Source organism: Pelodiscus sinensis, chromosome 4, assembly GCF_052426305.1.
Source record: "Pelodiscus sinensis isolate ZL-2025 chromosome 4, ASM5242630v1, whole genome shotgun sequence".
Lineage (NCBI taxonomy): Eukaryota > Metazoa > Chordata > Testudines > Trionychidae > Pelodiscus > Pelodiscus sinensis.
The window spans coordinates 80572197-80587771 of NC_143055.1; the positions used below are offsets into that span (position 1 = coordinate 80572197).

A 15575-nucleotide genomic window follows, 5' to 3' on the forward strand; every position below is an offset into this window, starting at 1 on the left:
GAGAGCTCCTTTAACAAGTATTCCAGGACTGTAATAGACAGGGGGATTTTATACTTGAAAGACTAGACTCCCCCACCCCCAAAATGCCAAACAGTTTCTGCTGAAGATTTAACTGGTCATCTTATTTGTTCAGCTTTCTGTGGATAGGATCACCATACATGGGTAGGCTAGTGGAATGTGTGGAGGCAAATAGGGAAGGGTTAGGACAGGAAACTTAGCATTTAACCCTCTTAATATATATACTGTTTCCACTCAACTAAAATAAACTCTCAGACATTCATGCTTCCCTTAATTATAACAGCTATTAACAAAGATGGTAGTTTTTACATACCAAAGCAACAAAATGCAGCAGATTCATCCCAGGTTTGTTTGCTTTTGTATCTGCCAGCTTGAGCAGTGATGAGAGTTTAAAGCCAACTGCATTGCCAGCATAACCCCCCTAAGAGGAAAAAAGAGACAGAGAAGGCATGTGACAACAGTGGTTTGCAACAATCAATCAATCAGGCTCTCCATTTTGATGCACACTTACTGCATTCATAATATTCCCAGCCTGAAGGACCAAGTATAATATGGAATGTAGTTCCTCACATGACATTAACTCTGTAGAGAAACAAACAGAAAATTGCTGTCTGGAGGCTGTTTAGAAATATATACAGTGTATATATGATACGTAGATTATCAGTTACCAAAGTCCATTTAATCCTCAATCTTATAAAGGTATGAAATTTTTTTTAAAGAAGAAACTGCAATTGATTGAAAGTTCATGGGAGAAAATGGCACAATATAATCCAAAGCCACGGGCCCAGTTGGCAAACCACAAGTACGTATTCAGACCTTAGCTCAGCTAGTGTAATGTTTCCAAGGCAACCACCAGTAGCTCCTGAAACACTGGGGTCAAATCCTGCACAATTCTGAGTGCCTCATAAGAATTACCATCCATCCTCATCTCCCACTAACTTCAGAATGAAGCAAGCATGCTTAGCATCTTGCAGGAACTGTTCAATGTCAGACAAAATCGGGACCTTGATTCCTAAAGTCCCCCAAGCTGCGGACTCTCTGCATAATCAAAGGACACTGAGTTACAATAAAGACAGCTCTGAGACATCACAGATGGGGTATAAGTCTATATCAAAACATTTTAAAAGTGTATTTCCAGGTAGGGACGTTAATGGTTAACTGATAGGGGCTGGAGTAGCCCCCTGCCCACCTCAGGCCCTAAAGCAGCCCCCATCTGTGGTAGAGTGGCAGGGGGCACCACTTTAGCCTAGCCAGGCAGGAGCAGTTCCGCTGCTCTCCTCTCCCATTTACTTGGTAAATGTCTACCCATGTCTACACAAGCCACATATTATTTCAAAATATATTTCAAAATAGTGAGCGTGCTATTTCACCATCCTGGTCAACCTCATTGCACGAGAGATAAGAGATGGCTCAAAATAGCACGTTATTTCGAAATGTGGCACTGTATAAATGCACCAAATTTCAAAATAAGCTATTTCAAAATAGATTCAAAATAAAATACACAATTTGCGTAGCGCGTTTAGGGTGCTGTGTAGAAGAACCCTTCATGTTTAACTGGTTGAACAATTAAATGGGATTTGACATCCCTATTTCCTACAGAGACTGCTTATGCAGAACACATCAGTAATTTAGATGAAAATATACATGGACATTTTCAACAAGATTCAACTTAACACACATGTACATGCTTAGAAACTGTCATGATAAGTACCTAGAAACAAGTGAAACAGAGATAAGAAACTATGAAAAGTTAATAGAACTAGCATTCTACAAATGCTGTAGAGAATAACAGATCTTTGCAAATGTGCAAGATATTCACAGCATGGGAATAAATACTATAAAACATTATATTTTATAAGGCTTGATGAATATATATCCATTCAAAGTAAAATGTGGAACCCTTACACTGTAGAAGGCTTAAAATAAACCACTTGCAATCACTGCCTTGTGAACATTTTTTTTAACAAAAGAAATTATTTTGCTCCAAAATTAGCACTATTTAAATTATCCTGTTTAATCCAACACGAAAATTGGTCATTATGAAAGCAGTCAGTAGTGGTACCCTGCAAACCACTGTGCTCTGTGTTAGCGGCCTGTCAAAGCACAAGGACTTAATTAGGATTTGACTCCTGGACCGAACAAGCACTCTGGCGTCTATAAAGTTTAGAAAACAGTGAGTTCAGAAGAACAGAAAAAAATGGCTCTATAATAGATTATATGTGAATCCATTATGATAATGATTTTGGTCAATAAGTATTGCCACTTTACAGACAGGCAGCCATAGAGGAATGTGAAAAGGATGCAGTAACTTCAGGATCCTTGGCCTTGAGAGCAAAGTAAAGATTCAACAGATACACACCCTCGTGGAATGTGTCAGAGGTTAGTTAGCATCCTTTAAATAGCTACTAGGTACCTGAAATTCAAGATTTATTCTATATAAGGCAGATTAATCAATGTGCTTGCAAAAACAAGAATATAATGCATGTCACAGCATGTTTAATTACCTTTCATAGCCGATCTTATAATTTTCATGTCTTTCTGCAGTGAAGTACAAGAAGGTACGAATTCTCTTGTTAGCATCATAGCTTCAATCCGAAGAGAATAGCTAGAATATAAACAAACTATGCTTTAAAACTGAGAGCCAAAAGAGAGAGTTTGTCATGAATAGAATAAACCTAGTACCTCCTTACTTTGGCACCTTGATTAGTAAATACATAAAGTAATCTGCTTGACACAGTTTTGCTACATCTCCATCAAAGGCTTTTAATTTCTTTACCTAGAAAAGAAAGAGAGACAATAAACAACTTAGTCTAAGGTAAAGATTAAAAACAAAAATAAAAGGATACACCTTTACTAAAGAGAAGCAAATTTAACAAAGCATGACAGTCAGTCCAGAAACTTTAGGGGAGTCTTGAAATCAGAGTCCCCTTTCAGAAAAATAAGAACCAATTGCACCTCCTTCAGTCCCATCATGTTAGTAGGATGGCACAAGGGAAAATTAGCAAGTCATTTTATTACATACCTCCCATACCTCCACAACTAGGCCTTTGTGCCATCTTGCGAGTGCAAACAAATAGACAAAGACCCCTGTCATAATATTTAGAGAACAGTGGCCCAGTTGCAACGAGAATTAGGTTTATTTTGATTGCTCTATATGCGAATCTCGATTGCAAATAGGTGAATTTCCTGTCTGACAGGTGCCAGTAATTCAGGTGATCACAATTCTGGTGTACCCTTGAAAGTCAACAGTGTTCAGTGCTCACAGAACTAAGATGATCTAACAATACATTACAATTTGTAATAAGTGTTATACTTAAGTTGCAGCATATTTTCATCACAGACTTGCTTATTCTTGGTCTCAATCTAAATGCGAACTTTGGGGGTATCTTATTTAATAATATTGAAGCCAAAGCCATGGAATCATTGTAAGTTGTGTGTGTGTGTGTGTGTGTGTGTGTGTGTGTGTGTGTGTGTGTGTGTGTGTGTGTTTGTCTGACTGTCTGTCTGTCAAGATTTTAAATTTAAAGGAAACAAAAAAAAGAGCTCAACTTTAGAACTTTACACAAAGCCAGTCCCCCATGAGGATCGGTCACCTGTACAGCTTTGAAAAATAACAAAAGAAGATACAGTACTACAACCACATTTCCCTAACATGGTTATATTTGATGCATAATAAGGTCTTAAACTATACTACTGTCTATTATATGTGCCAGAGACTCATCGCACTGTGCACTCATCACAAAAATACCCAGAACCACCCTTAACTCAAATACAGACATCATGTGTAAATGAAGCAGACATCTCCCGCTGCCCATTAGTCTCGTCTGTACTCTCCTCTTTCATCATGGCTGCGTCAACAGTCATACACACTTTGGAAGCCCCAGATACAAACAGACTGTTCAGTGAAGAAGTATGCTGGTCCTTGTTAAAGCACACCTGCAATTTTTTCGAGATAAGTTATATTTCCCAATGTGTAGAAATCATGCATAAAATTGTGCCCACATTCAGCCATCCTCCTCTCTCTTCCTTCACACACTTTGTATCTAATCTGACCCTCACATTTCTCTTACACCTCACATACATACAATTCCATCCTCTTCCCCTTTCACCACACCACACCTCAACTCACTGGCAGGCATGGAAGGCCAGCATTCAATTTTTAGGAATTACCAACCAACCTGTTCTAGGCGAGGGATTGTTCAGGAGGCCAGAACAGTCTTACCTTCCCATTCCCAGTGCTGTATCAGGATATCAGCCATTCATAGGCTGCTATGATTCAGCACAGGATCATAAGCCTCTCAGAACATCTAGACTTCAAATGAATTATTTGAATGGCTTTTACTTAAGGCTTGCACTACATATGGATGACACACCTGCCACTCAGATATTAATGTTCTATTCTTTTCTTTCTTGTTTAAGATGGGGAATAGTCTTATTTTTAATTTTAAAAGATTCTGTATTATAAAGCATTGTACTTTTTATGACTTTACGACAAAAGGATCCTACCTATCTATCACCACAAAACGACAAAAAGGGAGGGAATGGGCAGAGGAGTTATTCTGCTTGTTTTCACAGTAAAAATGCAAGATTTGTATGTCTTGGAAGACACTAGAGCTTCAACTAAGTTATGGACTTTTTAAAATAAAAGATCCCCCACAAGTGACAGATAAGGCTCTGCAGCTGGACCTTTTTTCACCACTGTTAAGCCTCATAGAGAGCTGGGTAAACTTAATATAATGGTAAAGAGACTGAAAGCTGCTGGTGCTTTGTCAACACTAGAGCTCTCACTTTAAAACATACCCTGAAGAATTCTTCCTTCCAACCCACCACCCCAGTACTGTTCCCTTGTAAAGACACAGCCATACATGACATGAGAACTAATTAAGTTTTGACATTACAGGAATCAAGAGACTGAAAGCAGAGTAAAATGAGAGATGAAAAGATATTTAGTCTCACTGTTTATTTTTGTGAACTCCCAGTGCCTAATGAACATTCTACAGAAAAGAGGCTTTGTTCAAGATTTAACTCTTGATGCTTCTACTAAGACACAAGTCACCAATAAACCATTTCCAGGGCCTCCAGGAAGTCTTCCAACAAAGCCACAGAACACCAGACTGGATATCTTTTTTAAAATAGTGCATAAATATAGCAAAGTATAAAGAGCTGAAAAAATTAGACAGCCAATAAGCCCCCTTTCTGAGCTCAGGAGTCCAGCCTCCACAATAGCTTCATATTAGCCACTTTAGTTCATTTTCCCCTGCACTGTATGTTCTTTGCTGTGCTTCTTAGGGAAGCAGCACAAAACCTCACCTATTAAATTGTAATACCTATACAAGGAAGATATTAGTAACCCATTTTACAAATGTGGAGGACAATAGCACAGAGAAGCTAAAATATCCTTTCTGCACTTTATGATCTAGTGTATTGTAACTATGTCCCCATATTACACATATACATTTTACAGCATATAGGAAGTCTAATGCAATATCTAAGACAAAACTGTATCCTGGACAAACATTTCTATTATATATTTTCAGTTTTAAAAAAAATTCAGTCACCCGAGAATGAAACAGAAAAAGATGCCACAGGCATGTTTTCAAACTTCTCTTTGCAGCCACAAGAACTAGAAAAGTTTTTCACATGCAAGTCACAATGCTCTCTTAATCACATGACTCCACATGGGCCTCTCATTAACACCCAAATATTATAATTGCCACAATGAAGTCACAAGAGTTGGCAACTCTATTTGTCATACACTTAACAGACATTCCAATGGACATTGGATAAGTTCACAAATGATTTGAGAACACACACACAAAAAGTTACAATTTAAAAAACAAAACAAAAAAATACCCCGTGAAAAACTCCACACACAATGAATAGGTAAGACACTCCCCTAAGCATTACAGTCAAATAACTAGCGAGGATATTTTAATGCATGTGTACAAGGGAGCATAATAAAACTTCATCTCTTGAGTTGCAGTCTGAAGGTATGTCTACACTGCATTCCTCTTTTGAGAGAGGAATGCAAATGCAGAGGAACGAAATTGCAAATGAAGCACGGATTTGAATTTCCCGTGCTTCATTTGTATAATCATATCCGGGTGCTTTTTTTTTACAAGGAGTAAGGGTAATTTCGAAAGAAAGGTTTTCTTTCAAAATAACTGCGTCTAGACAGCATTTCTTTTCTCGAAATAGGGTATAGCGCCCGGACACAATTATGCAAATGAAGCACAGGAAATTCAAATCTGCACTTCATTTGTAATTTTGTTCCTCTGTATTTGCATTCCTCAAGAGAGAGAGAGGAATGAAATGTACACACACCCTGAGTTGCTGTTAATTTTCCATTCAATTTTTAGATGTATTATATGTTTGCAATGGCAATAAACACACAGATTTTACATAGACTCTTACTCGAAGGGTAACTCTAACACTGCATGCTTATTTTGAAATAAGCGATTCAGGAAGAAATAATCCAAAATAGATTATTTTGAGGTAGCTTGTCTATACTACGGGGAAGCCTCAAAATTAGTCCAAGGCAGTCTTCCCTAATATGGACGTGCTACCTCAATTTAGAGATCCAGGGGGCACTGAGGAGTAATCACTTTGAGTAGCCCAGAGGAGGAGCTATTTCGAAACAGCAGCATTGGAGCGAAATAGCTATTTCAGAATAGGTGTTATTCCTTGTAGAATGAGGTTTACAGAAGTCAGAATAAGATGTCTGTTATTTCAAATTTATTTCAAAATAATGGAATTGCTGTGTAGACTTTTGCATTGTTATTTCGGAATAACAACCCTTATTCCGAAATAACACTGCTGTGTAGACGCACCCTCACTTTAAAATTCACACTCACTTTAAAATCTATGATGAAGTGGAGAAAGCCTGACGTCATTTGGTTTGAAGATATCTGTCACCAATATTTAATTATTTAAAGTCAGGAAAGCCAGTAGAAGAGTTTTAAGAAGTTTTCTTTCCCACATACACAACATTAGTAGGAAGATTAATTTTATTTTATGAATACAAGACAATTATGCAAAGCTCCTGAATGAGAGTAAAGAGTTCTTGACTGAAAGTGTATCAGCACTACTCCAACTCAAAAGGGGTATGTCTACACTACAAAGTTAGTTCGACCTAACAGACGTTAGTTCGAACTAACTTTCATAGGCGCTACACTAGCGCTCCGTTAGTTCGAACTTAATTCGAACTAACGGAGCGCTTAGTTAGAAACTAGGTAATCCTCATTCCACGAGAATTAAGCCTAGTTCGAACTAGCTAGTTTGAATTAAGGGGTGTGTAACCCCTTAATTCAAACTAGTGGGAGGCTAGCCCTCCCCAGGTTTCCCTGGTGGCCACTCTGGCCAACACCAGGGAAACTCTACTGCCCCCCTCCCGGCCCCAGACCTCTTAAAGGGGCACGGGCTGGCTACGGTGCCCGTGCCAGGTGCAAGCCTGCCAGCACCCAGCCAGCAGACCCTGCACCTGGCACGGATCGAGCCACCCACCCGATGCCCCCCAGCCCTCTCCCTCTTCCCGGGACCAGGCTGGCGGCTCCCGGGAGCTTGCCCGGGACCGCAAGAGGCGGGCACCCGCCTGGGCTAGTGCGGAGATCGTGGACCTCGTCCACGATCTCCGCACTAGGCACAGGAAAGCGGACGGCTTGGGCAGGAGAGCTGCCATCCTGGCCACCCAGGAGCAGGTGTGCAAGAGAATCAAGGGGGTCCACTGAGATACCCGACTCTGAGCCCTGAGCTTACAATGGCCGTACTGGGTCAGACCAAAGGTCCATCTAGCCCAGTAGCCTGTCTGCCGACAGCAGCCAACCCTAGGGACCCTGGAGGGGATGGACCGAAGACAGTGACCAAGCCATTTGTCTCATGCCATCCCTCTCCAGCCTTCCACAAACCTTGGGCAGGGACACCACTCCTACCCCCTGGCTAATACCACTCCATGGACCCAACCTCCATGACTTGATCTCATTTCCCTTTAAACTCTGTTCCAGTTCTAGCCTTCACAGCCTCCTGCAGCAAGGAGTTCCACAGGTTGACTCTTTGCTTTGTGAAGAAGAACTTTCTGTTACTAGTTTGAAGCCTGCTACCCATTCCTTTCCTTTGGTATCCTCTAGTCCTTCTTTATGGGAACTAATGAAGAACTTTTCTGTATGCACCCTCTCCTCCCCACTCCTGCTTTTAGAGACCTCTTCCTGTCCCCCCTCCGTCTCCTCTTTTCTAAGCTGAAAAGTCTCAGTCTCTTTAGCTTCTCTTCATATGGGACCTGTTTCCAACCCCTGATCATTTTAGTTGCCCTCCCCTCTTCCTGCCTCTCTCTTCCCCTCTCCCACCTCCTTTTTCCAGTCTCCCCCAGTTTTGTTCAATAAAGACAGATTCCATTTTGGAAGACACGTTATCTTTATTTTGTACATCAAGAAGAGGGGCTAGGGAAGGGTAAGTGGAAGGAGGTGAGGGAGGAATGGGGCACGAGCCCCCGATGGGGAGGACTCGGCTGGCTCTGCGGGCTTCTGGGGGTGGAAGCTCTCCTGCAGCCCCCCAATTGCCCCCTCTCCCCAGATGGCAGCCTGCGGCAAGTGCAGCCGGGCTGATGGCCGAGTGCTGTGATGTGCCCAGTGTGGGCACTCAGGGCACTCCAAGCCAGGACTGCTTTGCAAGCGGGACACCCCTGAGAACTGCCTGTCCGGGGTGGGGGTCGGGACCCTTTAAGCACAGCCCTCGGCTAGCCTGAGACAGCGTCTACAGAACTCAGAAGTTTTGTCGACAGCAGCTCCACGCTCTAAGTCCTCCTCTGATGCCCTGCCGGCACTGCTTCCGGCCATCCTTAACCCCGGTTCAGGGTCCACTTAATGTGGACATGCTAGTTCGAATTAGCAAAACGCTAATTCGAACTAGTTTTTTAGTCTGGATCCGTTAGTTAATTTGAACTAAGCTAATTCGAACTAATTCGAACTAAGTTAGTTCGAATTAACGTTGTAGTGTAGATGTACCCAAGGTGGCATCAGTACACAATGGGATAGAAGACCCCTCCACTATTCCATATTACGACATCACTGTGAAAATACATGGCATTTTAAAAAATGGGGCCCTGTTCTCACAGTGCTTACTAGCTAGATTAAACAATGATACATGGGAAAGCAGCTAAAGTGCAAGGAATGGAGATACCACATATGAAAAGCCCTTCCTCTTACATGTGCAATACAGCGAGGAGACAAGAAAAGGAGACAGAGGGTGCAGTCAAAAGAAGACTACAGCTGATTTAAAGGGTAAAGAAGAATGTGAGAGGAGATGAACGATATAAAGGAGGGGCAGCACTGAAAGAAAGGAAGAGGATACAATTTTATGTGGAAATGAAGGAGGAAGCAGAGAGATGTTTTCCAGTAATCTAAGCAAGAGATTGCTAGTATTTTTCAGACTAAGAACAAGAAAATAACAAATTTTTACGCTTTGTAAGGAAGAATTAACAGGATGCATTGGTAAACCTGAGCAGATCTCTGTATGGTGAGCTATACTATCAAAAATCTGTACTTGCAATACATACTTAAATGAATGTAGTATGGTGGTGACTAACAACTGTGTTCCATGGACTCCCTCAACTCTTACCAGTTTGGGCCTGTTCAGCAGTACAGTTGTATGCATTAAAAGCAGCTAGAAGATTCCCTGTGGTGTGGTCAGTATGCCAGGAAAAGTAACTTGTCAGCTATTTTAATGGGATATAGGCACAGCAGCATAGCTGGAATCTTCTCTAAAAAAGGAGAGAGAGTTGGGGATGGTTTTTTCTATCTGAGATCCCTAGCATGGAAGACTAGCACTTTTCCTTGATAAATATGCAGAGACTGACAAGAAGTGGGCGGGAAGGAGGAAGCAACAAATACAGATTTTTCTTTCTTCTCCTGTGTTGAGAGATATGGCAGGGCAGTACTGTACATGAATCATTCCAGGAAGATCTGTGGTTGGCAACTAATGATTTGTTGCTGCTTTTTTGTTTTGTTTTTAAACCTATCTAGAAAAAAATGTTTGTTTTTAGCCCAGACTTCTGCTTTTGAGGCCATTTTCTGTGGATACAAGCTTCATCAATTTTTCAAATCGCACATTTGAAAATGTTCAAAAAATTTGTGTTTGACAAAATCCTTTATAACAGTGTATTTTGATAAATGCCAGTATTCATCGTTTCACAAAAAACACTGAACGAAGAGCCATTTACACACTATACTAACAACTCTCATAGGGTGCCTCTAGACAGCACCCTTCTGTCAGAATAAGCTATGCAATTTACACTTCACAAATTGCATAGCTTATTCCAAGTCTAAATCGAAAGCTTATTTTGAAATTTGGTGCTATGTAAATAGCGCCAAATTTCAAAATAAGATACTATTCCGACAATTCACTTCGAGGGTTCAAGGACGCTGGAATAGCATGCCTGTTATTTCAGGAAATAGCATGCGCTTTTAAAGATGTGGTGTTGCTATTTCAGGATACTTCCGGTATCCCGAAAGAGCAATGCAGTCTAGATGTACCCATAGTGACCAACTAAAATGTTCTTAGTGTTGATACCTTTTAAATGCACATAAAGAACACTAATACAATACAATTACAGTGGAGAAGGCACACAACATTTTGAAGACAACAAAATAAATCCTTACTTATTGTTTGATTATCCAGCCTTATTTTAAAAAGTTGTTCCATCTAAAAAAGCCTCCATAGAAAGATAGAATAACCATTAGTGAGAGGTCAGGGAGGGGGACAAATTGTTAAGATATAAAACTTGTAACGTAAGTCAAGCTGTTAAGTGCGAAACACTGAGGTAATAGGGTTATTAATCAACACTCTCTAGGACACTGATAAGATTACAGCATAAATCAAGTGTTTATTCATGAGTGCTGGTAAATTTTAAAGATTGTGGATCAAACTAAAAAAAGCATGAGAATTCAGAGTCGACCTCCACAGCTGAAACAAGCTTTATATCACTGTATCATGCAAACTGCAGAAAATCTCTGAAGTACCAGCTAGTTGTATAGGGGGAAAAGACTGTTCAGGACACACCTGAGGATGGCTCCTCAACCCAAACCACAAGACAGATAAAGAGTGCCCGGAAAGAGGTCTACAAGCATCCAAGCTTCACACCAGGAACTCTTAAGAATTCTGCAAAGGCCAGGCAGAAAACAGGATGATGTGCGGTCTTCCTGGAACCATGAAGTGACCACAAGATTAGGTAGACTACTGAAGTTCATACACAAAGATCCACTGACCTCAGGAGTGCCTGGTGAGGAGGGCCCTGAGAGGCTGCTTGGTGAGGGGCCACCAGTCACGTGACCTCCCCAACTGAGGAAAGGGCTGGGACAAGACCCTTCCACCCCAGGCCCTGTCTTTCCCCACCCCAGCAATACCACCTTCCCATCCCTACTCTGCCCTCTCCTGCCCCTGCCCCTGCCCCTGCTCTGTCCCCCTCTTCCCTGTCCCACCAATGCAGCCCAGGGGACTAGCAGTGTCAGGGACCAGCATCAGGGATCCTGTCCTCTTGCACTCACCAGTGGGAAAGCAGAGCAACATGGCTCCAGCTGGCTCTGCTACCCTGGCTGTGTGGCTTCACTTCTAGCTAGTGAGTGTGGGGGCGGTTCTGCCACTCCCCAAAGTGATGAGGTGGCTAGGGAGCAAAGCGAGGTGCGGCCACGTTGCTCTGCTTTCCCTTCCACTGTGGGTGAGTGCAGAAGGGCCAGACGGTGCCAGGGCCTCCCCCCCTTCCCAACCTCCTGCAGCTACTTCCATGCCTAGGGTCTCTGGTCCCTCCAGTCCATGGTGCTGGGGGTGCGTGCGCTCCCACCCCCCCCCCCCCCGACTGGCCTGGTGCATATTGGCATTAAATGACACTGTTTCAGATGAAACCTCAGAGATTACACACCACTTCAGATAAGATAAGGCTACTGCAGGAGAGGAATATGATTTTTTCCCCATAGACAAAGGAAGAGAGAAGGCAAAAGATTCTGGAATTGTACCACTGACTAGACAAGTTGTTAAGTGGTAGACAGTTTTGATTTTGTGGAACATGAGTCAAGTTACTCAGGGAAGAGGGAGTTGTGCAAATCTGAATGGCCTCCCTCTCAATAGAAGGGGAATCAATCTTTAGGGGACAGGCTGGAAGGTATTGAACAAGAGAAATAGATGAACACAAGAATAAATGAGCATTCATTTGGTGCAAAATAAATCAAGGTACCAAGGGATTTGAAGAGAAGAAATTCAGTTGCCTACACATGAAATATAGGAGTCTGGGTAATAAAAGGAATTGCAACTGCTCATTTATAAACATAAATTTAACTTAGTAGGTATTAATGAAATCTGCTAGGAAGAGTCACATGACTGTAATGTTAAAATCACTGGTTATAACTGTTTTATATAGGATTGAAAGGGAAAAGGGGGAAAGAAAGGCACACGCTGTCAGAAATAGAGCCCCTGACCTCTTGGAAACAAATGACCCTGAATCCTTATGGATCGACCTTTTAAGAGATAAAGCATGTGATAGGATACTAGCTGGTGCCTTCTATAGATCACCAACTCACACTAAAGAACAGGACCACCAGCTTCTTAAGTATCTACATGTAGGGGTTGAAAAAAAATTAAATTATTGTGGAGAACTTATATCTAAGGTCTCGTGCTGCCAATATTAAAATGTTCTTTGAATTTATAAATAACATAATAACAGTTTCCTAACAAATAATGTCCAATGCTACATTGGAGATTTCTATATGAGACCTAATCTTGAGAGATGAAGACGAATTAACCACTAAAATAAAAAAGTTTGTGTTTGCTTAGGTGCAAGTGATAACTTGATTTAGGGTTGCCAGATGGCTTCAACAAAAATACCGGACACACTTGACATTACATCACAATCTACATTACATCTTATTTAGAAAATACCAGACATTTATATTTTCTCATTTATATTTTCACAATTTGTTTCCCAAACAGAAAGTTCAAGTACTGGATTGTCTGGTTCACAACTGGACACCTGGCAACCCTAACTTGATTACATATATTGTATGCAAGCAAAACAAAGTTCACAGTAATATGTCACGAAATTGGAGTTGTTCTGTAATAATGTATGAATACTGTGTTGCCCTGGTTACTAGGATGCCATGGGGGCTATAAGGAAAAACAAACAAAACAGGAAGGGGAAGAACAATAGCATAAGATAAGCTACTTTTCAACAAACACTTGACAGACAATGCCAGAACCAAAAAAGGCTTGGGAACCAGAAGATCTGAAGGACTAAAATAGTTAAGAGGAGGGGGGGAGAAATCAAACTAAGATGTAGGTCTCAGAGGGGTAGCTGTGTTAGTTCATAACTTTAAAAACAATGAGTGGTCCTGTGGCAACTTAGAGATTAACAAAAATGTATACAGGGAGTCCTCGCTATAAATCCAAGATACGTTCCAAAAAACTTGGACTTAGAGCAAAACAACGTAAAGTGGGGAATTTTTTCCCATGGCTGACTTCCATTTAAACAAATTGGGGGGAGTGTTTCGCACAACTTATAGAGGGGAATGGGAGGACTTATAATGTATGAGTTCCTACAAATGTCAATGACTTTAGTGTGGAATGGATGTATACTGGGGCGACTTATAGCAGGGTCTCCTTGTATAGTATCATGAGCTTTCGTGGGCAAAACCCACTTCTTCAGACAGTAAAGCTGTGTCTAGACTACATCCCTCTTTCAACAAAGGGATGTAAATTAGACACTTCGAAATTGCAAATGAAGCGGGGATTTAAATATCCTGCGTATCATTTGCATAATCACGTCATGGCGCTCTTTCAAACAAGCGCCATTTCAAAAGTAAAACCGGGGTCTAGATGCAGTTCTGTCAAAAATGGCAGGCTTTTTCAAAAGATCCTGTACTCCTCCTGTATACAGGATCTTTCGAAAAAGCCTGCCGTTTTTGACAGAACCACGTCTAGACCACGGTTTTACTTTCGAAATGGCGCTTGTTTGAAAGAGCGCCATGACGCGATTATGCAAATGAAACATGGGATATTTAAATCCCCGCTTCATTTGCAATTTTGAAGTGTCTAATTTACAGCCCTCTGTCGAAAGAGGGATGTAGTCTAGACACAGTAGTTCTATGGCACCTGTCAGACAACATCCTATCCTGAAGCAAATTCTTTCCAGCAGCCACACATCACACCCCAGACACACCCAGGATCCTACCTCTGCAATAAACCCTGTTGCCAACTCTGTCCACAGATTTATACAAGTGACACCATCACAGGACCTAACACGTAAGCCACAACATCAGAGGCTCATACAACTACACATTTTCTAATGTGATATATGCCATCAAGTGCCAGCAATGCCCCTCTGCCATGTATACTGACCAAACTGGACAGGCTCTACAACAAAGGATAAACGGACACAAATCAGATATCAGAAATGGTAACACACATAAACTGGTAGGGGAACATATTAAACTGCCTGGGCACTCAACCATGGATTTAAAAGTAGCCATTCTTCTTCAAAGGAATTTCACAAGCCATCTACAGAGATAGAGTACAGAATTCGCTTTCAGATGCAAATTTGGCATTGTTTCCTTTGGCCTGAACAAACACATTAACTGGATGCCCCATTATAAAGCCAGCTTTCCTTATATTTAACACCTCATTGACATCAAAAGCTAGGTATGGGACACTTCCAAGCACTGACACTATGGTTGATAGGTCCTTTTTTTTCCTCTCCCTTCTTTTTTTTTTGTTTTAAATTCTGTTATAAATCCCTTTTTTCTCGTCTCTCTCTCTCTCTCTCCTTTATTCCTATTTCAAAGACTATTTTGTCACTATTACAAACTCCCGAAAGGAGGAATACAGGTGCCAAAGCCAATCAGACCTTCTGGGTAAGAACAACTGATAGAGTAGGTCATGGGTAATCTATTTGAGACTATGACTACAGTACTAAGCCAGCATAGCTACATTGCCATAGCCATGCCAGCATTTTAATTTCAGCACCCTAAACTACTTTGAACTCTACTTTAAAATTAAACTAACTAGATTTCAAATTGACAGAGCCCCTTTACATACAAATCCCTTTAACGTCATCTTTAGATCATATATATTCCCTCTCAAAGTTATAGACCTTACAGCTATACATGTTATCTGTGCACATGCCAAAGTAACTAGCATGGGTTAAGGGCCTGTGTTTGAGTACAATTAACCAGAGATGTGTAATGATGTTGGTTACATGTTTGAACTGAAAGCATGTTTGTTGACTGAGCAAGTTGTTAAGCATTTAAATATTAGGATATTGAAATGCTATTTGTTATGTTTTGAAAAATCAATAAAATACTAAATTTCTCATTTAAAAGTAACAGTTACATTTAAATCTCATCACAAACATGCTACACCTACACTTACAGTCTCAAAAAAAAATAATGGTTCTAGTCTGTCCAGCCTAGCTACTAGTTCTTGCTCCTTCTAAGTTCTGGGCTTTCAATTTCTGTTTCTCAGTAGACTAAAAAGTATTGTGCAAAGAAAGACAAGCTGGATAGGATTGTTTTTGTTGTGTGCTC

The 15575-nt window shown here is 41.0% G+C and overlaps 1 protein-coding gene across 3 annotated transcripts in view; it reads right to left on the reverse strand.

Annotated features, from left to right (window-relative positions):
* Window positions 1-15575, reverse strand: part of FHDC1 (FH2 domain containing 1) — a 57782-nt gene that overhangs the window by 15375 nt on the left and 26832 nt on the right. For all 3 annotated transcript variants that reach the window (XM_006111563.5, XM_075930068.2, XM_075930070.2), the window contains 4 exons: window positions 2709-2794; window positions 2523-2623; window positions 530-600; window positions 332-439 (listed from right to left, as the gene is read on the reverse strand). In XM_006111563.5, the coding sequence (XP_006111625.3) occupies window positions 332-439; window positions 530-600; window positions 2523-2623; window positions 2709-2794 (366 nt within the window). The remainder of the gene's footprint in view (window positions 1-331; window positions 440-529; window positions 601-2522; window positions 2624-2708; window positions 2795-15575) is intronic.